General features: G+C 32.3%; 2 protein-coding genes across 4 annotated transcripts in view; one reads left to right on the top strand and one right to left on the bottom strand.

The window, feature by feature from the left end:
• LOC100163050 (Kv channel-interacting protein 4) overlaps positions 1 to 25,204 on the top strand; it is a 167,028-nt gene that overhangs the window by 120,230 nt on the left and 21,594 nt on the right. For all 3 annotated transcript variants that reach the window (XM_003245921.4, XM_029486882.1, XM_029486881.1), the window contains exon 5: positions 10,521 to 10,736. In XM_003245921.4, the coding sequence (XP_003245969.1) occupies positions 10,521 to 10,736 (216 nt within the window). The remainder of the gene's footprint in view (positions 1 to 10,520; positions 10,737 to 25,204) is intronic.
• cp47 (cuticular protein 47) lies at positions 19,173 to 21,272 on the bottom strand. Its single transcript, NM_001162706.2, is given in 2 exon segments — positions 19,173 to 20,311; positions 21,161 to 21,272. Coding segments are annotated over 2 exon segments (897 nt in total). The 5' UTR covers positions 21,173 to 21,272; the 3' UTR covers positions 19,173 to 19,426.

Raw genomic sequence — 25,204 nt, 5'->3', positions numbered from 1 at the left:
TTATTTTTGAAATGTGCCAAAAGATAATTGACAGTATATTGTGGCGCACTATTTTTCGCTATCGCCCGTGCGGAAAAATGTAAGGCCATAAAGAATAATTGTTCGAATTGTGTGAAATTAATATGCACATATTATTATAATAACGTACAATATATTCATTGTGCACGTGAATACGATAATTTGCGGATTTATAACTCATCGGTCGGAAAATCTCCGGTTTTCGATCAGCGAATCGAACACAATATAATATCTCATTCCCCGCCGACCGCGACGTTTGTGTCCAGCGTGCGCGCATAATCAAATCTCTCCGACCGAAACCAACAATATTATTTATCACCGCTATATTTTTATTAATAAAAAACAATGATGACGATTGTGATAATTCGTCGGATGAACGAAATGCATAATATTGGATATTATATTGCCGTAAACGCACGCCTTGAAACAACGAAATCCACAACCACTCACCCTCCCCCGTGTATGGGGTACACGTTGTGAAACATAATAATTATATGTATTTGCATTGTTTACTGTATCATTGTAATATTAATGTTGTACCTACAGACAATGTCATAATACGTACAATGCACATACAACTATATTACAAGTAGGTATGTATTTTTATCGATAGGCCGTCACTTTTAAAACGATAATCTAATATGTTCGGGGTGTACACTGTTCGAATTGTTCGCGCCATTTTTTGATACTTGTAGTCAAATATAGGTAGCAAATATTATGTGACAAAGGTATATTTGAACGAACAAATTAAAAAAAAACTTGTCTCATTTCATCGATGAGGTGCTTTTTTATTTATTGATCAATCGGAATAATTTAGGTACGCGCTCCAAATGGGAGTAAAATATTGTTAGTTTTGAATCCACTGCATCAGATATTAATGTAACTTCCCGAGAATTATTGTCTGTAGTTACAGTAAATTGATTTAAATTATACAGAGGAAGCGATCACGTGTCCAAACAATTTGACAAACAAATAAAAAAATAAAAATAATATGGCTCATCAATCGTGTGACGTTTATGTATTATCTATTATTTTTTTAAACTAAATAAATATAGATGATACATATGGCAATATTATTGTACTATAATAATTTTACATATTTCAAAATGCGTGTAAATTATTTGCTAAATGCTTCGGGATGTATAATCCGCAATTTATATTATATTATAGATACGTGTGGTTAATATTTCGGTAAAACTATAATTTTAATTAATTAACGACCACACCTAACCTAATCGCACGTTGTATTTTTTTTCCACCTCGACCTCCTCCTCCGACACCACACCACAATCACGGAGATTTATATATGCGTATTTCGCCATGATAATATTATAATATAATTTAACCATATCTGCATAACTCCCGGGTGGGGTACCACCTTCCGAACTTGCTCGTTCATAATATCTGCATCTCGCCTCGAACCGGGATGCTATATATGCGGGTCGAAATTAAAAACAAAATCCATGAAAAATAACATTAATCTGATATCGTGATGTATCCAAGGCAACGGCGGAAAATGTGTGTGCTTGAGAACGTGTGTGTGTGAGTGTGTCTACACCTTGTCTTTTGATCTTTAGCAGATTGTACCCCGAGAGATTGTGTAGCGACTTCCAAGTCTCTTTCTCATTGGCACATCACTCGACAGTCGTCACGCAACACCTACTGCACGTTTGGGTTTTTTTCACTCTTTCTCGTCATACCTGAAAGACGTACGGACCCGACAGCAAACCTTATTACAATATAATGTCATTATCTGTGCACTCTGTATAATATATGGCGCATCAAAGGTTTTCGTGGTTATTCGTTTCGTTCGACGACTGACCCGCAGATGCAGTGACTTTTTTTTCGTTCAAAGAACCTATATCTTATATAATTATTATTTCTTAAACAGATTCTCGTTGATGGTTAATTCTGTGCTAAAAAAAACTTCATCGATCACGTCTGCGTACTGAAAGTTTAATTTTCGATGCTAGGTGAAAATTACTTTTTTCCGTCCAGTTCGTCTGATTATGTATCAAATATTATCTGCTAAGTGGGTGTTTCCCTTGATAGTTATCTGGTTATCAAGTAATCTGTGAGTGAATGAGTAGTCATATTTATCACATATATATTTATGCTATATGCAAATAAAAAAAACAAAAAAACTGGTTACTATTTTCTTTTACGATTAATAACATTAATATATATTATAAACCGACCTCTGATGTAACACATTATAGTGCTTTGCCCCCAAATCTCCCCTCACGCAGTAGATATACCAAATACCAATACTTACAATATTTGTTTAAGTTATTATTACAGTAGAAATAATATAACAAGTTACAATAATTTATCATTTAGGTTACATTTGTATGGACTATTCTATTTATTTGGAGAAATTTTATAGTTTAGTTAATATTATTGATGATTCAATATATTTTATACAAATACATAATATAAATATAATTCTTATATTTCACATTGTCAAAATCATATTATTGTGACAGTATTTTTTTCATTATATAGTTTATTTACATTTATATATATAATTGTGTAGCTACAACACATTTTAATGCTATATGGATTTGTGTATATTTTTATGTTTTATAGATAAAAACATAAATAACAAAAGAGTTTCAGAAAAAAAAAATATTATGATTTATATATATATAAATGCTGTATTTAAATCATAGACAATTAAGAGATGATTTTTATTTGAACATAACCTTAAATATAGTATTCCATGCAGGGGAGAGAACATTCTTAAAATATATTTTCTCTCTTCCACAAAAATACCTTGACTCCATACAGTGTTAACAGGTACAGCCATGGTCCATCGATATATCTATTATCAGTGATTGAAATACATATTTTTATATTATGAAAGTTTCAAAAATATACATACCTATTGACTAATGTTTATTTAACAATATTAATTAATTTCAAATAACACGTTAAAAATACACGTGAAATATTAGTTTCAATTTTATAGTAAAATGTATAAACCATAAAATGATAAGTATATAAAAGATGCTGGGACTAATAATTTAGCTAGCGAGATGTAAAGATAGATTAACTATAAGTATGAAAGACAAAAAAGTTCTTTTCTTTGAAACAATTATTTGTATACCGTCAAATCTCAAAGTTAATCTTACAAAGTTCTAATAAAAATGAAAATTATAATTAAAAATACGAATAATAATTAGCAACAATTTAAATAAAATACAGACAACGTATTGATTGCATGAATTCTGTGACTTGACATTTATAGGGCACTTGAACCATTAAATGTCAGCTCTGTGTGACCTACTAGCGTATGTATATTGCATTTTATAATAATGACGTGTTGGATTATTCGAATTGTAATTAAATTAAAAATTATTGATTTCCCATAGAAAAACAACAATTCCCAGTATAATGGGTAGTTACAAACTTGATATAAAAAAAACTGTAATTTTGACAATTTCGTAGGGTTTTATGAAAATATTCAGTAGATGTCCATCTATATGGTTACAAACGGTAAGGTAGTGTACTTCAACTTTTTTAATTCAATTATTTTATTTTTACTTAGCATTCTGTGAAAATAGTACCCACATACTGTCACTACATACGAGGTAATCAATTTAAAATATTTGTTTTACATGATTTAAAAAAAATTTTCTTACTGTTCATTTTATTTTTTTAAACTTTTTTGAATAAGACCATACATTTTTTATTTCATATTTTCAAGTAGAACACTTTTTGGCGTACACAAACATTGAATGATTAGTTGTGTCGAACGATTTGTTAATTAGTTATAACTATAAGTAAAAGTATTTCAATTTTAAAGTTTAGATACGCGGAGAAGAGTGATACAGGAGTAAGCATCCACCTAGGCATAGTGCGATAAAATATATTGGGGGGGGGGGGGGCTTAAAACCCACTACAAATTTTTAATTTGGTGTTTTGTGGGGAAATCTGCTACCTTGTATTCAATTTTCCATATTTTTGACCAAACATAATTATCGATATACATATAAAGTAGAAAAACTACATAAAATCGAAAAATGTCCTAATATTATGTTTAAAATAGCTCAAGTATCAAAAAAAAATATGTAGTGAACATTTTAAGTATAGATGTATATGGTTGATTTGATCGAAAACTGGAATTGCGTAAAAATTCCTGAGTTTCCTTATTTTTTATTCCTTTTCCCCATTATTATAAAAAAAAAAAAATACTGGACATTTTCAATTTTTACGTGTAAAAGTACCAACTCACTCTGCTCAAAATCTAAAATGGTACCTATTATTTACTATGTCCTGATGTGAAATACGATTATGATAATTGATAAATAATCATAAAAATGGTAGGTAATATTAGTAGGTATTATAATGTCATTTGCCACGTCAAGTGCAATAAGGGATATCTCGTTTCCAGGCCAAAAGTATGCATAATAGTAGGTTGTACAGTACGTAACATTAGAGGTATCTACAAATAATGACGAAACGATCATCTAATTGGTATAGACGATTTTGGCTGTGCCCGTTATATGGTGTATAACAGAGAGATGTAATTATAAACCTATATCTGTAGTTCCCAAACTGTGCGACGCGTCGCCTAAGGAAACTATGATGACATCACAGGGGCATCGCATAATATTATTTGATACAAAAATAATTAAAAATTTTTAAATTTGGCAGTGGTTTGCTTATGTTAAACATGATTTTACTTAGGAAAGGCCGTGAAGGAAAAAGGTCCATTTGAAAAGTGCACCATGAGTAGAAAAACGTTAAGAACTATATACTGAACTATGTAGATAATATAAAAAGTTGATTTTTTTTTTTTTAATTCAACTGTTTGATTGTAATAATTATATAATGTATATATATATTTTTTTTTTTTACATCAATTTATTATATAACCTGTAAATCTATTTTTTTTTTCAATGAATACAGGCGCTGTGGGAGTTGATGGGTTTGTAGGTTTGAGAGAAGTATCCATCCAGAGATGGGACTTCTTGACAGATTTATATAATATAATATATTAAAAAAAAAAAATTATATTAATATGAACAAAAGTTAATTATTGCACATTATTTAAAACTACATTATTTGTCAGTTGTTTTCCTTAAAATCAGAGTATAATATTACACAGGACAGGCACCTAAAATGATAACGACCTACCTAAAATGATAACGATTCCACACGCGGTAACAGCTAAATTACATTTTGAACAGTAATCGTATATACACATCCTAATCATACACTTGCATATACAAGAGTAATAAGGTTAAATGATAATTGATTGATATAATATTGTATTAAATTACTGCACTGTCAGCCGATATTAATTGACAATTTCGATGCTTAATATACGTGTTAATGGTGCTGTTATTATTCGGCTATTCCAAGGCTTAATATTTTTTTTTAATGTTTAATATTGTAAAAAGACGTCAGAAATGTCTTAAAACAATTAAACAGAGTCACAAACCACAATCATAAAATAAACTAAATTTTTAACATAATAACATGCGTAGAGTACATATTATTATATCCTTATTATTTATGGTGTTTAGGTCAACTAAATAAGAAATACAAAATTAAGGGACTTAGGGACGAACTGTTCACAGAAGAAAAAGTTATTATTACGTCTTGGTGAGAAGTAGGACTATAATTACTATAATATATACACAATCAAAATACCACTTATGAGATCCATAAATCATCCAACTAACAAAAAAAATAAATACATTATCGAACCGGAAATCCTGTATTATTGTTTCGTGTGCCTACAACGGGTTATATAGTATATACATTTGTAGATACATAAGAAATGACCGTCTGAAAATCTGTCATAATCGGTACTTACTATGTAATTCTATTTTAATTAACGACAGTGTCATCGGAAACGTGTTATGAAAACTGAATCAGTGGCCGTATATTAAAGGATAGGTTCGCCTACCACCCTCTCGTTTCATCCTTTAATTATGTATTCCAATTATGATTTTTGGCATTTTTAAGTTGAGGAACCGTATTTTTCAAATATCTTAAACCATTTAATGAGAGCTAAGTTACGACTTTTTAAAATTAAAACATACCTTTTTACTGAACATTGTCAAGCAATTGTTAATTGTTTTGTTTGATATACATTAATACATCAAAATCAATATTAAAAAGGGTAGATTCCGAGTTACTAAAATTTGTATACTAAGAATAATAGATTAACATCAATTGCCATAATTTTTAAAATCATTAACACCCGTTAATGGGACCAATATTATCACGAATCTTTTTATACAAATTGGTATTTCGATGTAGGTAAAATTTTCAAAACATTCACCTGTTCAACAATTTACAGGAAAAAATGGTGATTCTTATTTGAAAAAAATGAGTTGATATCGCTATACAGGACACCTATTTCATGAAATAAAATTTTAAATACTTGAAAATATGGTATCTATACTCAAAAGTTCTCATAATGAAAATAATAACTAAGTTCATAGCCATGTGTACGGAAAATCGCGTTACGTAGTATTATAATATATTATAATATAGTGACTAATATCTTCGACCAAGTGCAGATTAGTTTCGAGTTTATCTTATTAGACACATGTACCTAACCATTTCAAATATATACGTATATCATGCGAAAAGGGTTACGGACCTGCAGCAAACCGTTTGCCATATTAATTACTGTACAGTTGGTTAGCCACGCCACCGCCGCCGCAACTCCAGACTACCATTTTCCGTGGTCGAGTGACCTCGTTAAGACAGCTTATTATAAAAATACGAACTTTGGGTATCGTGAGAGGGAGTGAAAACGATTCAAGGCTTCAGCGAAATTCATCAGTCCGTCATAGTGTCGAGTCCAAATCGTTTTGGGATTTGAAAGTCTATGGAAACAGTATTTTTGTAAATCCCAGTCGAACTTGTCACATTATATGCTAACTTTTGGACCAAGATCTTTGTACACATTTTTTTTTTTTTTTTAGTCGATTCTTACTGGAGACCCTCCACTGGAGGGATTACATTTTATTGTAAATTGAGCTGTAGCAACTAATTTAATGTAACGGTGTGATATAAATATGCGAGCCAATCGACGATGTCTGTTTATGTGATATAATTACGTATACAGCACTGTATTGATAAAAGAAAAAAACAAATTTATGTATATTATTCTGAATTACATGATAATATTATGTAACACAATACATCTTATATGTGCTAACCGCTTTCTCATTATTATTATCCTTTGAAGATAAAACTGTAGTTCATGATTTTATACTGACTGACATACACATCTAAAACACTCATTATTTCAAAATAAATTATGATTGTTTTTAATAATTTTAAAATATTAATTATATTTTTAATAATTTAATGTAATTTACTAAAAAATTATTTACTTACTACAAGTATTTAAAGTTTGATTGGAGTGGTACAGAGGTACAAGATCAAAAGGTATTATATCTTGCTTTGGAATACGAAATAAAAATCTGTGTTGTTATTTTAATAGAGCAATAACATAAAAAATATAAAGAAAATATGATTTATTTCCAAAAATTTTGTTTAGTAACGATTCAAATTTATGAGAAGAAATATTTTCAAAAATGTTAGTGTTTCTGATATAATGAGGGTCATACGTTAAATAGATCACTTCGTACTTATTTCAATTATTTTAATCACGAATAAACATGGAAAACAGTGTGACACAATAAAAGTGGAATAATATAAAAAAAAAACAACAGTTTATTGTTTAAGATTTTCAAATGTATTTAGGTACATTAAAGTAGGAATGTAAAGTTTTCCACAACATCAAAGTCTATATAACGCAGTATATTATTGTTTTCGTTGTTGTCGCTCACGTCACTTTGAACTTTGTACTTTTCGTCCAAGCTTTCTCGATATTCTGACGCATCTTTTTGTTTCGGGCTGTATTGAAAACGCCATGTCTCGCGAACGCAACAACCATCTGTTGTTCAAACATTTTGAATAGTTGATTATTCGTTACTAAAATGTCACAACAAATGGTTTTATGATTTGCCTTTGGTCTGATCCGACGAATCAATCTCATCAAACGACCATGTTCACCTTTTCTACTGTCAAAATAATACCATCGATGTTAATGGACGTGTCCTTTCTTCCGTATTACAAAATTACAGACTTTGGTGCATCAAATTTCCTTTCAATTAAAACCATTGTATACAAGTTTACCCGTCAACAAAAATTAAATACGAACATGAAGGCAAATCAATTTATAGTTGTTTTAATTCAATAACCATGATATTTTAATGATTTTTTTTTACTTTATTTATATTATTCTCACAACACTATATAACACAATAGCTGGGTAGTATACTAGCATATACCGAGCACACAATTTATGACAGTACAAAACAATAAGTGCTCGACTTTCTGATTTTACCAGCTATTGTAGACAAAATCAGTCTTGTCATCCCATTAAATTGTTGTTATAACATTATCATGATCATGCAGGATTTTTATTATTCACATATTATTTGCCTTAATGCTAATATAGCGGTACCCGGTACCTATGTTACAATGACAACGATGGAAGTATTCAAAACTTATTAGAACGTTAACAATACAATAGTGGTAGGATGTAGCTAAGGGCATCAACTTTCAAACTATCATTCTATATTTTGTTTTAAGTATCACAAGAGTGCTCTTTCATTGTATTTTGATAAGACCTTTTACAATAACACTCTAACAATACGTAAACATTATAATGGATAAAGATTCCCTTTCATTATCGTTAAATTGGTTATACAATATACATATAAAAAAAAAACAACTATAGTCTTCTGAACATGTCAATTGATCCTCCCAAATCAAAAGCTATTTTATACTCCAAGCTGTTAAGTGTGAAGAATTTAAATTACTGAAATTATGTAGGTGATTCGGTTCGGAAAACATTTTTGTGAGTGGGTGAAAAATACCAAAGTCTGCCCCATGTGTACACTGTATAGCGATTGGAAACAGTGGGAGAGGGTATAACCACTGCAATAACTACAGATGGTCAATATTGCTTGTTACACCTGGTGTCAGTCATTGTTCGAGACCTTAATATTGTAAGCTTTTCCGATGTTCTACCGCGTTACCTGTCTGGTAGACGCGTCAATGTCTGCTCACCGAAACACTTACGGTAATGAACGTGACAAAACGTGTATAGGTACATTTTTTTTTTTCGTTTACGTGTATTCACATTTCCTATCGTGGATGTGTATTTTTTCTCTTTTATACTTAAAAAAAGTAACCCGTTTTTGACCAGAAGTAATTTTTTTAGGTGTTTTATTTTCCACCTCTCGTATGAATTGATTAAGCTACACCTAATCCGATTAAAATTATAATATTCAACGAGTCAACGGCGGCGTCAAGTTGATTCGATTTTTTAAATTCCTTGATGTTGATACGGCCGTGTTATACGTAACTAGTACCTATACACAATTATTATTATTATTAATTATTTATTTATTTTTAATCTGTAGAAACTGGAAAGTTAGTTTTAATATTTGCACCCTGATTTACGCTATAGCACGGCATGATAATTTACATGTTTTTATAATATTACCTTAATATATTTATAGTGTATATCGATGGTAAAAAATTTAGGTGATGCCATTTTTTTTTCTAATGACTGGGACGGAATTAAAGTAGCTTAACGTCACAATGATAGTTCTCATTATATATATATATATTTGCTACTCGCAGTGATATAAATTACTATTTTCGTTCTGTACACGCTTAGACGCGTTTTGGATTTAAATCAGTTGCGTTTTATAAATATTTGTACGAAAAATCGTTACGTATTTTAATCGATTGCTTCCGGAGATTACTATTATCTATCGTATAAAGTGAAACGAGTGCGCACAGCGATTTCGAAATAAATCGATTATTATAATACCCATCGTCAGTGCGCACATAATAATCGTAGATAATGTAATCATTTTACGTATATTTTTTTTAGATTTAAATAAGTGAAGCTTAGGACAAACGTGACCATATTACGCATATATTATACGCCGATCGTGTGTGTCAAGCATATCGCACGTATAATATTATATACTACTGTTTGTATTATGTACCTATACCGTAAGTTCAATGTCACATAAACACAATATGACATTATATGTATAGATGATGCAATGTAAATACCCGCTATGTTATTATGGAGCACGCCTCTATCTTGTGTTTGCAAAGACTCGCATCTCTTTGCACAACCGTCACTTAAGTTCTAAGTTTTTTTATATGACATTTACACAGAAAACTATAGGGAATTTCCACTATATATATATATATATCGATCGACTACATCTAACGTCCTTATATTACGTTATTGTGACACAATAATATACAGGGTGATTATCTGATCGTAAACCACCGCGTAATAGCTCTGAAAATCCCTTGAATTTTTTTAAGAATAAATATGAAATGTATCGATAATGTCTTAATAATATAATATATAAACCTACATATTATTATTATAAATCTAACGTCGACGGTTTTTTTTTTTTTTTTTGCAGGACATGGTGCAAGGCCTGTGGACGCTGTCCCGGGGATCGGTGGACGACAAGCTCCGGTGGGCGTTCACGCTATATGACCTGGACGGCGACGGACAAATTTGTCGGGACGAGATGACCCGCGTCGTGACGGCCATCTACGAACTGATGGGCAAATTTGCCGAACCGTGGCTCAAGGACGGCACGACGGTGGCCGCACACGTAGATTTCGTGTTCCAGGTGTGTTTAAAAATCAATTTCTTTTGAAATATTTAAAAATCAATACATAAAATTCGATTTAAATTATACATAATAATAATATGTAATTAGCGTACAGTGATCAATTATTTCTGGTCGAATTTTTCGGTACCTAACACTTTTCGCACACAAGCCGTAGTGCGTTTAATGTTATGCAACGAATCGTTTTATTCGGTGAAAACCGACTTAGTTGTACTAAGTGTTCCCTCTCAAAGCATATTTTTCCCAACTTTAACATTGGTTCCGTTTTTTTTCCGGCAGGTACCATGAGACAAATGTGATACTTTTCTTGAGTATTAATTTTTAATAATACAATACTATGGTAACACGGCGTCTCTGATAGGCAATTTAGCTGCACCGCTGCCGCGGGCTCACTTTTCAGGTGTCACGTATTATATTATTATAGGTTATGGCTTGTTAAAATACATGCAATTATTACAATCATGACGGCAATTATAATAAGTACGGGCACAGTGAAATTATTATGTAAATTACATTGATGACGACTGAATGCAGTTTAATACGACTGAGATAAAGTCATTTAAAGTTGACAATATCGTACAAAATTACCAACATAAATTCAATCTGTATAATAAAACATAACAATAGTTCCAGCTATATTGAATAAAATCGGTGTTTTGTGCTTAGATACCGCGCTTGGCGTTGTTATTTATTTGTACAATAAATAAGACGTTAATTGTTTTCTTCCGGTGCGCCCCTTTCTGCATTATCGGTGGCTTTCTCTCGGACCTTACGACTATTTGTACGCGCCGGAAAATGGGACGAAAATTAGTACGGGCCATCTTGTCTGTTTAGTAAAATAGGTCAACACCGTTTTGTGGGTACGATCCAAAACTATATACATAATATTATTATGTATACTAACATTAAACAGTTCTAAGAAAACAATTCGGATATTTTCGTCAATTGTTTTGTACATCTGAATACATAATATCGTCATCGTGTAATGGCCGCTTTGCATTCGTATTCGTCGTCTTAACTACCCAGCTAATCGGTTTACTTTCCTACGACATTAAGCCGAGCGCAACGGGAAATCGCCTTTAAGGTCCTAAGTTTTTGTGGCACAATAGTAATTTATTATCATTGTTATATAAACAATACGAATTACAATAGCATAATGAAATCAAATACTTCAATAGGCGGAAAACACGAAAAACTCAAAAACCAGAAATGTATGAATAATCCCAGATTTTTGGACGTCTATTTAAATACCCAAGTTACCTACAGGCTACAGTAGTTCCCAGCAAAGCACCATAATAATTATAAGTACTATAAACGTGAAAAATATATTTTCCTGATTTATGATTTAACCATCGTGAAATGCATTAATTAATTTAAAATTAAATTTATAAAAAAAAAAACCATTAAAAATAATTATATACATCATGTTATTATAATATAAATTATAATATGCTTGAGTACGTTTAACCTCGGCTTCACAAATTGTGATCTGTCTCGGGGCATAGAACGTAGTTGAGCACGGTATCACTGAAGACGACGAAGACATTTTAATGGGGGTTACATTCGTATTTTACGGTGTCGACACAGTTATTCGAAAAAAATTGTACAATTATGTGATCGTTCCGTTGTGCAGATAAACACACCACGAGGGTGCATTCGACAGACATATCGCACGCGATTCCCTTATCGTTAGGTTGTCGTTGTCTGTGCTGCTTACATAATAACATTATAATATTATTTTCCACCTCAAAGTAGACAGAAATACTTGTTCAAATGCCACAATAGTCATCGGCAATATGGTTGAATAGTTTATGATAATCTTTAATATTACTAGATTTGACCATTATTTTCGTAATAATTATCTTTGGTGAAAAATGCACGTGAAGATCGTCATTGTATAACAGTTAGTATTGGTATATTATATTGGGTGGATTTCGTGTTAGCTGGTTTTTTTTTTATTTTTTCGCCTTTTAACGTACCTACGTATACATTTAACCCACGTACGCTCTATTACGATTCCTATAAATCATTATTAGTTTTTACGGAATCTTTTAATAACACGCGGATAAATGTATTTGTCGGTTTACTGAAAAACGTGTCCAATACACACATTGGAAACAAGCCAGCGTATTATCTTTGTGTAGTATACCCGAAACCGTAAACCTTTAAAAACCACCGCTCATATTGTACACAGTATAAACTGTGCAATAATAATGTTCGCTTTCGATACCTTATAGTAAACCCAAAATCTCTCGATCGAACGCGTTAGGATAAAAAAAAAAAATACCGATCAGATACATACTGCTCTAATACGTATAAAATAATATGGGTATAGGATGATTCACCAAGCATAATGATCATACCTCTTTTTATTAAAATAATGCATTTATTCAATTTCTGATTTTTAGCATTTTGAAGTATATTTAAAGATAGTATTTTCATATGCTTGGATATTTTGTATAATTTCGGGAGCGTCCAATGGTAATACAAATTTATGTTTTCAAATTAGAACTTGCCTTTTTCACTGTAAATTGTTTACAAATTACTATTAAATAGATCATTTTTTGATAATGTTCATCGTCCATGTATCTTAATTTAAATAAAAACTAATAGTTTCCTAGTTCTTTAAATATTTATAATAATGATAAAAATAATTCTTAAAAATGGTTTTACAAAAATATTAAATGCATGTAATATTAATTAATCTAGTACTTAAAATTTTAATATATTAAGTAGTAATATTTACCACAATTTTCATATCATCATTAAAAACCCCAAATATTTAAATCCATTATCAAGGACTATATTATTAAGTATCTTATATTGTATTAATGTTTAGTACATAATATTCAATAACTTAGAAATTAGATACGTACTAGTTCTGATTGCAAATAAGATACTTATATATATCTAAAAAAAAATTATCTTCTTAATAATTTACAGTAAGAACCACCCGTTCTCAATTTGAAAAAAACAAAATTTTGTATCACCATAAGATACTTCTTAAATAAAACAAAACATCTAATTAGTTGAAAATATGGTATTTCAATTGGTAACTTAAAAATTCCAAAATTACAATATGAATAAATGGAATATTATTGTAAAGGGGGTGGGCATGGTTGATGAATTTTCTTGTATATGACCGGTTTTACCTACCTATATAATATATGAACTCTTAAATTTATCTACACACAAGTAGCGTTTAATATTATACTATATACACTGGAGTAATAGTGTAATAAAACAAAACAAAAAATTAAACGGTTGCGTTTCTTTCGATCCCGTGTGAACGTTGTGTGCATAATAAATTTTACCTAGTTATACTGAAAATATATAACACGTGCGTGACGATAATATTCGTATTAATATAATGACTGTCCGCATCCATACAAAACATGGCTCCCCAAAACTCGACGCGGTTTAAATCATATTCTACCAAATAAATATTCAGAATTTAAAGTGTTTTCATAATATGATAAGTACATAGTTTTCATTCAACCCTAGCTAGTTTAAATTTAATATAGATTTCTTGCTTATAGAACAGTGTTTATGCTCATGAAATTGTAATTTTACAGACATAATAATAAATATATGGCATTTGTGAGCGACTGATCTACGTTAAACGTTAAGACATAGGTCCTAACGTAATAATTATGGTACGGATATTGTACAATATTATAATAAACGTGTTGTCCAAGAAAGTTTGGAAAAAATGTTTAGGCTGTTGCCGAATTTATAAAAAAACCAATTCGAATTCAGTAAGAAATACTGAAATGTGTATTTATATGTTCGTACCCCGCGCGTCACCTACCCGCTTGAACAAAATCCTGAAACCTCGGTTCAAAAATAATCGAAAACGGAAGTAATATAAATATAACTTTCTGACAGAAAATGTTCAATCCATAAAAAATGATGTAGCTAGGTACTAGAGAAATAACGGTAGTTATATATTATTATCTAAGGGAATCGATATGTCTTGTCCGAGCGACTGAAAAATAATAATTATTTGCGGGCGTTAAACATCTGAATATTGATTGTTCGTCTTGTGGATACAATTATTCCGAGTCTAACAAATCGTCGCAAAGAGCATTGTTATATATAATTGTTACGCCCATCGTCAGGAACACAACTAAGTGCAACCATAATTTGAACACACCGGTTGAAATCTCAGTGTTTGAGGTATAACATTATAATAAGTATAGTTCATACTTTTGTCGTGATTCTTTTTCTGTGTCTTGTACGCGATTCTGAAATGTGCTCCACGATGGATGAAAACAAACCAAAAAAACCTAGAGTTCCAGATATTAAAATACCGTGTTGTTTTTTCGATGGCACTGTTCGTGGCTGTTTTCTATATCGACCATAGATATCATATTTGGATTTATTGGTAGACTCAACGTTTTTAATACATTGATGTACAGTGCGGTATACAAGTGTGAAATATAATATATTTTCGGTGATGCACGCAAATTAATGAATAACATAAATGAACGGAATAAAATTTCACCTGAGCTTTGAGTCCGCCTGCAGTGTATAAAGCAAACATGTTCGATAAACAGCTATACAATACGGTTTGGTTAAAATCTAAAAAAAAAATTTTAATCTTTTTTTCACAATAATGCACTGCTGGGCGATTCAATTTTTATATTATTCTTAATGCCGGTTGCTATATTATATAATCGGGGGTGTTGAAAGGTAATTCCGACTGACGTTGTACAAATATAACAAAAGCTTTTTGTCGACAAAATATGTTTAACATAACTCAATCGGAATAATCGTGAATATTACGATGACGCTTATTTTATTATACGCTCAAGCGGCAATTCCGATGAATCAATCGGACGTGCAGGGAGGGATTCTCTGGAAAAACGTATTATTTCGATATTATAATATTATTAGTGTCGTGTCACTGCCACGAAACACGAACGACTTGCGTTTATCTGCCGCGATAAAGAATAATATATTATATTATACGCACGCCAGCAGTGTTATAATAATATATTTACAATACGCACGACGGTGGGCGCCGACCGTAAATCTGATTCGACTTAAAAAGATACATTTGTATATACCTACATTTATTGTTTTTTCCTTTTTTTTTTTTTTATCTCATCCCTTACCAGTGTGTTCACACTTTTTCGAGAGTAACGACGCCCTTTTTCTAATCAATGATAATAATATATGGTGTTCGAGAATTATTAGAATCTGAGCATAATAATATATTATACCCTATATATTTTTGATATAGCGGTGTTTGTCACGACAAAGCGAGAACATTGGTTCTTGAACGGGTAGGAGTAAAATATATTATGATGTAGGAAAATCGTGTTTTATCGGTATCATTTAGTAAAGCTAGATATATGCATTATAATCACTTTTATGTGAATTTTAAGTTTTTATTTAACATCTAAAAATTGGTTGTAAAATAAAAAAGTGGGGAAGTGGATGTCGCTCTGATGTACAGTAGGTTACAAGTGGGTCACTGTAATGGATGTTGTTAAAATTGAATTCAATGATTTAATATCATTGTATAAAAAAACGATTCTGAGCGAAAACGGTCAGTCAGCCTATATTACTAAGTATATTTGATGATATTATTGTGAATAAAGTGAATATGTTTACCTATTTATGTGGAACCTTGTTTTAAATTTAAATCCTTAGCTATAAAATTTGAACATTTTATAAATTTTTAATTATAAAATAATTATTAAATTTGAAATTTGATAAATTTTGTCAAAATTCGAATTTTAAATGCTTACAAACAAAATTGTGGCTAAGGATTTTTAATATTTTTCAAATGTCATTGTAACAATATAGTAGGAACCTTGTATTAAATTGTCAAGCTTTTTTACCCAACAAATAAAGTTTTATTGCTGTTCATAGAAAAAAAATACCAATAAAATTGGAAACAGAAAATGTTCCTGAACAGTTCAAAACAAATCAAAATATTTTGAAAATGTTATCGTGTATAGAAAATGCAAATATAAACGACCAGTGAAAAATGCATTATACGTTCGTTTTTTTTCAGTTACACCAAAAACAAAATTTTTCGTAAAAATTACCGTTCTTCTTTAATTTTTATGTTGTTTCTCCCGTCTCTTTTGAAAACTATAGCGAATTTTAAATGTTGACCTCCCCGATGCACCAACAATATTCACTTTCTCATCAAACATGATACTGAAGTTGAAAATCGAAGTATTATTTCGACTACTTATCATGTACACAGACACAAAAAAACATAAAATGAAACAAAGAAAAAATGAAAAAATAAAAAAAAGCACACATCATTGTAAAATCAATACATTCATCGTTCCACTCAGAATCTAAAATAACAATATCACTTATTTAGAATTATATTAAATTTTGTTAAATTTTCCAATGATATTGACTTTCGTGTTTTAAACGTAACAATAATTCAAAGCAAAATAAATATTAAATAACTTTTTTAATTTTAACTTGTATGAATTTGTGAATTTGGTTCGTTAAAAATAAAAATTACCATAACGGAAAGAGTTTTAATTTTAATACAGACGGTTTTACATCAAACAGGAAAAAATAATTTAATTATAAAACAGGTGTACTAATTAAAAATAAAAACTAATACAAACAAACCAAATCTGTGGTACAACTACACATTGCCCATTAGTGTGGGAGAAGACTACGTGTTGAGCTGGTTTCATATTAATAAAGTTATCGTCCAGCCGCAATAACTGATGGTTTCCAGTTATACCTAGTATTTCCTACTATGGGATATAATATAATAAAATATTATACGAAAGTGAAATTTCCGAAATAGGTTTCACGTCGCCATGTAAATTGTATTTAAAATCGAAAAAATAAACATTTATTGTTTTTTAGTTCGTGGTTTCGTTCACCACGATTTGTCTTGATGTCGACATGTGTTTCGCCACTGTGTATATTATATTATGTTGTACGTTATTGGCCTGCAGACGGATTTATTTTTATGACCGTCGGTGTAGTGGTCCACTCTAAAGATTGTCATTGAGCCACAACGGTCAAAGTGTCCGACGAAATAAAAAATAATGCTATCCACTTAAATGAATGAAAAAAAAAAATAAATACTCTAGTGCGGCCCACAATGATAATATAATATCATACGCAATGCGAGATTACCGTTTTGCGTTCGTCTTGGGTTATACGTCATTGGTAGTAGGTATATAATATACATAACAATATGTAGTGTATGATTATAATATTATTATGATGAGTTATACATATTATAATATATCCATATAAATATTGTGTACGTTTACTAAGACATTTCGTAATAACAGTAAGCTTATGGTGTGCTCTTGTTTTACAACGGACTATAGATCTAATACCTTAGAGAATACCATCAAGGAGTTTGAAATACATTTAAAACGTTTGATAACAAACGATTGTACGTTATTTCTATAACTATCGCGATTTGGCTTTGGATTAAAATTTACCTGTCGTTGAATGCCTTTTATTTTAAAATGTATTTTCCCGCAATTCACGTGAAGGAAGCACGCTGTGAAATATACAACCGGCCACACGGTATAAACGCATCGAGAAATGGAAGAACCATGGATTAGGCCAGGTACAATGAAAAGTCTGCGCTGTAATGTATAACAAAAGCCGTCACGACGCGTTTATCCGTTACTGGACGTATGAAATGTATTTAAAAAAACATATAACAATATTAATAAATAATAGTAATAGGTTAATACATCACAACTACGGTAACAATCGATAACCGCACTCTATTATACATATTATTTAATCAATTGTACGTGAGTTATACGTAATATTTGTACCTACCCATGAATGAATGCGAGTAGGCACAAGTGTGTATTTCGATATATAATAACAGAAATTGCTCTTGTTTTACCATGAACTAGAACTAATACCCCTTATAGGAGGATATATAATATTTATATACATAATTAAACAAGGAGTTCTTAAAATACTTATATTTTTTAAACGTTCGATAACATATTATTTTATATTTTTTCTGTGCTAATAACTTACCAGTATTTAGCTTTGAATTAATTTTTTTTTTTGTAAATATTTTATAATATCTTTTAATACATTTTCCTGCAAACCACATGCAACAATCATACTGTAAAAACAGACAACCGGCACACAGTATTCGCATCGATGAATGAAATATGATTCAGTAGTTTTCGATCTTTTTTTTCACGATGATACCTTAACTTAAGTCTAAACAATTTGCGACACGCTCAAATTATTATCACCATACGATATTACCTGCTATAAGTATCAATAAAATCATTATTTTCATTGTAAAAACATCTTTTTTCGTGACACACGCTATACATAATATAGTGTGTCAAATTTGAAAGCCACAGTCCACGGAATTATATCAAGTGCAATGAGAAGTCTGAATCAGGGTAATATATATATAAGGTACAAAAGCCAACAATATGAATATTTTATCCGTTACAATACGTATGAAATTTATTTACAAAAAACACATAATAACAATGATAATATTATAATAGTAAGAGGACGACAATGTATCACATATAGTGCACCATCACAACTGCGGTGTACCACAACCGCACTCGGAACGCGGTATATAATCACAATATTATGTGTAACGACGATGCTATAATATAATTATGATAAAATTATTAAGTGAACGACGAGTGGGACGTTCGGCGAACGTTGGCAGTCGCGGCCCATCAGTAAGCGGGCTTGTAGGTGGCCGGCGACGGCGATGGTGCGGCGTATCCGCCCTCCTTCTTGACGTCCGCGTTGAAACCGCTGTGGTCGTCGGCGGTGTAGTCTACGGTGCGCTTGCTGCCGTCCGCGTCCACCAGACTGTACGTGCCCTTGACGTAACCGTTGGCGTCAGCGTACTCGGTCTGGCTCTTGATGTCACCGGTGTGTGAGTCGTGCACGCTGTATTGGAAGTTGTACGGCGACGGGGACGACGGGGCGGCGGCGGTGGCGGCGTACGGCTTAGGTGCGGAATACTGAGCCGGTTTGTAGTAAGCGGCTGCGGAGTTGTACGCCGTTGGTTTGTTGTAAGCAGGCGCGGCGTGGTAAGCCGGTGCTGCTTGGTATGCGGACGCGGCCTGGTAGGCCGGTGCGGCCTGGTATGCCTGGTATGCTGGTGCGGCCTGGTACACCGAGTAAGCAGGTGCTGCGTGGTAGGCTGGGTAGGCTGGTGCGGCGGAGTATGCTGATGCTGCTGGGTATGCTGGTGCTGCTGGGTATGCTGGGTAGGCAGGTGCGGCGGGATATGACGGGTAGGCTGGTGCGGCCGGGTAAGCCGGTGCGGCCGGGTAGGCCGGTGCGGCTGGGTAGGCCGGTGCGGATGGGTATGCCGGAGCGGCTGGGTATGCCGGGGCGGCGGGGTAGGCTGGAGCCGAGTATGAAGGGTAAGCCGGAGCTGCACGATAAGCCGAGGCGGCGGAATATCCGTGCGCCTGGTAGGCAGGTGCCTGATGTGATGAGTAGGCAGGTGCCTGGTTCGAAGAGTAGGCGGGTGCAGCCGCTGGGTATGTGGGCTCTTTGTAGACAGCCAGGGTGGTGGCCACGGCAAAAGCCGCGAATACGATCAGCTGAAAAACGCGTTACATTAAATATTATTAATACAATCATTTTAATTGTAACATGATGATAATAATAATTAATAGTATTAATGTGCGGTCGATAAATGATTCTGTTCGATTTATTTTCGTAATCGTACTAAGAAGGTATCTAATAATTATTATATTAACCGTTCCAAAACGAGATACAAAGCGTTCTGATTTTAATAATAGTACGACCGGCGGCATGCGTGAGAGAAAGAGAGAGATAGATAGGGAGATAGCTTGTCCGCCGCGACGAGAGTAAAAGTAAATAATATAAATTAAAACGGAAACCGGTCCGGACGGCGGCGATCGGAGTGCCAGAGCGTTCAGACATTTTTTTTATATATTATAATTTATTATATTCGTTTGCCAGCGGCGGTGCTCGCTTTAACGTCTCACGGTAGTAACCTTAACGAGATCACCGTGTTCCCGGTCGCACCATCCGGTCCGACATAAATACGACCGCTTTTCTGGACGACAACGTAGTGCGATCGAATAATGATAACATAATACCTTATTTATCGTTCCAAATCACAATTTATAACGAGTATTGAAATAATACGGCTGAGTGTTGATATCGACTGAAAATCTAAACTATTCTAATATATTAACAGCGGAGTGCGCGGAAAAAAAGTCACGGCATCGAAACTTTTAAGAATGGAGATCGTGTCATAAAAGTCGTATGGTTGTACGGTAGGTGCGTTACAGCACCTTAGTACACACGGCCACGTGGTATGTGTTTCACACTTTAGAGTTGCTCACGGTAGACCTAACAGAGTTATCATTTGAGAAGTGCGCGGCGCAGACCGATAGAAGAATAACGATTAAAATACTCACTGTTGCGGACATGTCGTGTGAGTGGAAATTCTCGAGCTTATGATGTGGTGTAGAGTAGTTTCGACGGTGTTGTTGTCGGTAGTGGTTGCCGTGGTCGATCGCGGTTGACTGTGATCTGTCCAACGATTCGGGCCCGGTATATATACTCGGGAATCGACCGCACTCGAAGCGAGTGGTGTGAAATGGGATCGTGTGCGTACGCGTGCGATGAGGCGAAGTGGTGGACTTAGCCAAGAGGACTTGCACGGCCGAGGGGGTTACCGTGCCGGCTTATCCGTCCCCTCGGGCCCTATGCTATACCACGCACGTATACGTTATACCGGGTTAGGTGTGTTGCTCTACTACATTTCCTGTACGTCTGCAGTACGTAACACCGCAAGTGTGCTGTGCCCGGTCACCGGTCTCGGAGCCTCGCGGGTATCAGACGACAAACGGCAGACCAAACCAACCGTGAGAGTAACCCGGCACAAATTATGTGTAGTAGTGCAATGTATTATATATTATACAAGTTAGGCTAGGCGTCGTGTAGGTTTTCACTTTTTTAGAACGGCCGCACATATTATTATTATAGCGGTGGTCGAGAAACGGATCTCACTCCGAACGAACACAGTTCGACTGTAAAGGATCACAGAATCGGTCAGTATAGGTATATGCGATGGGGCACATATTGCAAACTGCTTCAAAATAACAAGTAAGAAAAAGGTTGGATATAATAACTATTATACTGTGTCATCTGCGCCAATAGATTATAATAATCTTGAAAAAGGTCGATTATATAGGTACTTCGACTGTAATAATCATCTCAAAAATACTCGATAATTAATGTTAACTGTATTAGTAATGTTTTCGTTTCACTCATATAGATTTGGAATAGAAAGTCCCATCAATATCGACTAGCGAAATAATTCCGAGTAATGTGACACCGCGGTGAGTGCTTTTGTATATTATAGTAGTCTGCTATAATTTTTATTTTTTAAAGTTAATTTTTTATTTTTAATGTATATTATTTTTAAACTATGGAAGTGTATTTTTTAACTGGTTAACGTAAAATTCTGGTGAAATGAAATGGAGATGTAAAACAACTATATTGCAAGGCATTGTACTAATACAATCGTGCTTATTCGATCAAAATATTAGTGTCTTATCTGTCGGTAAATATACACGAAACTTCTTGCCTTCCGATTTCCAACCACATTTATAAAAGAACATTTTAGTTTTCAGTTTAAAAAAAAGCGGGTGAGTAGATTTCGCTCTGCTGTACAGTAGGTTACAAGTGGGTCACTGTATGATGGATAGTATTAAATTTGAATCCAATGATATCATGATATCATTGTATACAAAAAACGATTTTGAGCCGAGAAAGTTTATTAGTCTGGATATTATATATTGTTATATTATATTTTATTATAGCCTGTAAGTTGAATTAATATTATAAAAACAAAATAACTAAAAACGTTTTTTTTTTTTATTCGCTTCTATGGTGATAAACAAAGCGTTAGAAATTAAAATCCCAATTTTAGCTGTTTTTTGTATGTAATTTCAGGTGTTTTTTCCCGTGGCATTAAATAACTATTTAGAAAATCGAAAAATGACATCTCTAAAGTACCATAATATTGGTCCAATTTCCTAAAAGATAAGATACTATATGTTGACATCGAAGCATTCCTTCTGGTAGAAATTTTGTATACAGGATAAAAATAAAAATAAAATAAACACCATTGTAAAACCACTAGATCCCATCACTCCGCTTAGAATCTAAAATAATTTGTAAAATATTGTAATTTACTATTATTTTATGTGATAATCTGACAGTCACTTATTTAAAAAAAATCATTTTTTTAGAAATAACTTTTTTTTTATCGTAGTTTACATGCATCTAACATTATTTTTTTTTTCCTGGAGCAGTTGACACACCCATGTGAACATACGACAGTTCATTCGTATCACACGGTGTACCTATACTCTACTCGTCACAAATTAATCCTCAAACAAAACTGTACAATTACTGGTATAGTATAGATAACTTGTTAACGTTATGACAAGTTTTTTTTTCAGTTTAACTCCAGCGAAATAGGTATAATTGATATTAATTGGTGCCTGATAAATATTTATTGACCGGAAGTCATAATATACTACGGTGCACTGCATATTACGCAAAATCGTGTACAACAAATCAACTCAATTTAAAAGGTATTTTAAATTTTAAACAAAATAAACTTTTACTTAGCAGGCTGTTACAAAGCAATATTAACTATCAACTTCTAACTCGTTTATTGTGATTTTATTAATTCCGCATAACTGAGTTAAAATAATACCCGTGAAGTTCATTGAATATAAGTGCGTTAGGTTAACTATTGTTTCAATAATTTAATAATGCACGCGGTTCGCGTAATTTGAGCTCTAGAGATAGTCATATACTTACATATAGGTTCATTAATCAAACATCCTCATATTTTTACTTTTATAATGCAATTATTTAAATTATAATAGTTTGAATATTTTAAATTTTAAGTATACTTAGACTTAAGACTCATATTTTCAAACCCTTCGATTTGTATACCTTTTTGGAGTGTCATGTCGACAATCCAAACGTCTTATAAAATGAGAATTAACCTCTTCACGGTTAATTTTATGTTTTTTTTAGTTTTTTTTTTTAAATGCCAGTAAGTAGAATTTAAAAATAGTTTTTTATCAAATATAGGTAATATTTTTTGAGTAGGTACTTTAAAAATAATTAACTTATAAGTTATAACTTTATGAGGCATAATTTTCACTTTATCATAATTGATCACCCTCGTCCTATCCTCGAAACCTATCACAGACCTATTTTTCTAAGTACAAAATCAAATGACTCAAAAACTAATCAAACGATTATTGATTTAGATACGTTGGCATTTTTAAAAATTATCTGCTGAACAATTTACAACAAAAAAGAGTATTTCAAAATATAAATAGTCTTACAGTAGGTATACTTAAACAATTGAAAACTCAGGATTAGAATAAATGTGTCGGTAAAAGTGCTGTGAGCATGCTTAGTGAACCATCGCGTATACATACTATATAGTATAGACATTTCATGTAATGTAGCCACCTGGCACAAATAAGAAATTTTTTTAAATGTAATTAATGCAAATATCGTTACTAATAATAACATATCGTAGTTTCTATGTACACCGATATATTAAAACACATACATATATTATAATAAGGTTCTAGGTGAAATTTGTTATATCTAATTATGTAAATATGTAATAATAAATCGCGTCGCACCAGTTCCGAGTCCAGTCTGTTCAAGCGCGTTCACTTATTGGGACGGTATAATATTATAATTTAGTGGCTTACATTTCAGCCGAGTGAATCTAATTTGGTTGTGTAATTGGATAAATATAATACCTATATAAGTTACTATATAAGCTACTATACTATATAAGTTGTGTGTGTGTGTGTGTGTGTGTGTTTCGTACTTTGAGTCATTTACATACAACTATTGAGACGATGCGACGTGCTATACCGTAACGTTTCTCGCGCAGTAGGTGCCTACATAATATAACATAATAATATATACATTTCGTGTATATCGTATAATATAGTATGATATTATTACAATACATTTGGATCACGGAATACGTAATTTTATCGCGTGCCACGTCTTATTCGTCTTTATAACACCCTGTTTTAATCGTAAAATCATAGCAATAGGTACATTATAATAATAATTACAAAGAGTCTGCTGCAGTCCACGTCATTAAACGAATACTTCGATTCGACGCCTAATTATTTAGATTATAATTTATAACTTATCAGTAGAGCGAGGATTTTTATGCACTTAAAAGTATCGAAATATGCTATATAATATGCAGTAAAAATCATGAAAATATGTAAAAAATATGCAGTCAAAATCATGAAAATATGTAAAAATATGCAGTCAAAATCATAAAAATATGTAAAAAATATGCAAGAATTTTTTATTTATCTAAAATGTACACAAATTTATAATATTAATAACTTTAACGCCTAAAAAAAAAAATTAAGGAAATTTTCTGA

Source organism: Acyrthosiphon pisum, chromosome A1 (assembly GCF_005508785.2).
Source record: "Acyrthosiphon pisum isolate AL4f chromosome A1, pea_aphid_22Mar2018_4r6ur, whole genome shotgun sequence".
Lineage (NCBI taxonomy): Eukaryota > Metazoa > Arthropoda > Insecta > Hemiptera > Aphididae > Acyrthosiphon > Acyrthosiphon pisum.
The sequence above is the reverse complement of the archived record's forward strand: the minus strand, read 5'-3'. Positions and strand labels throughout refer to the sequence as shown.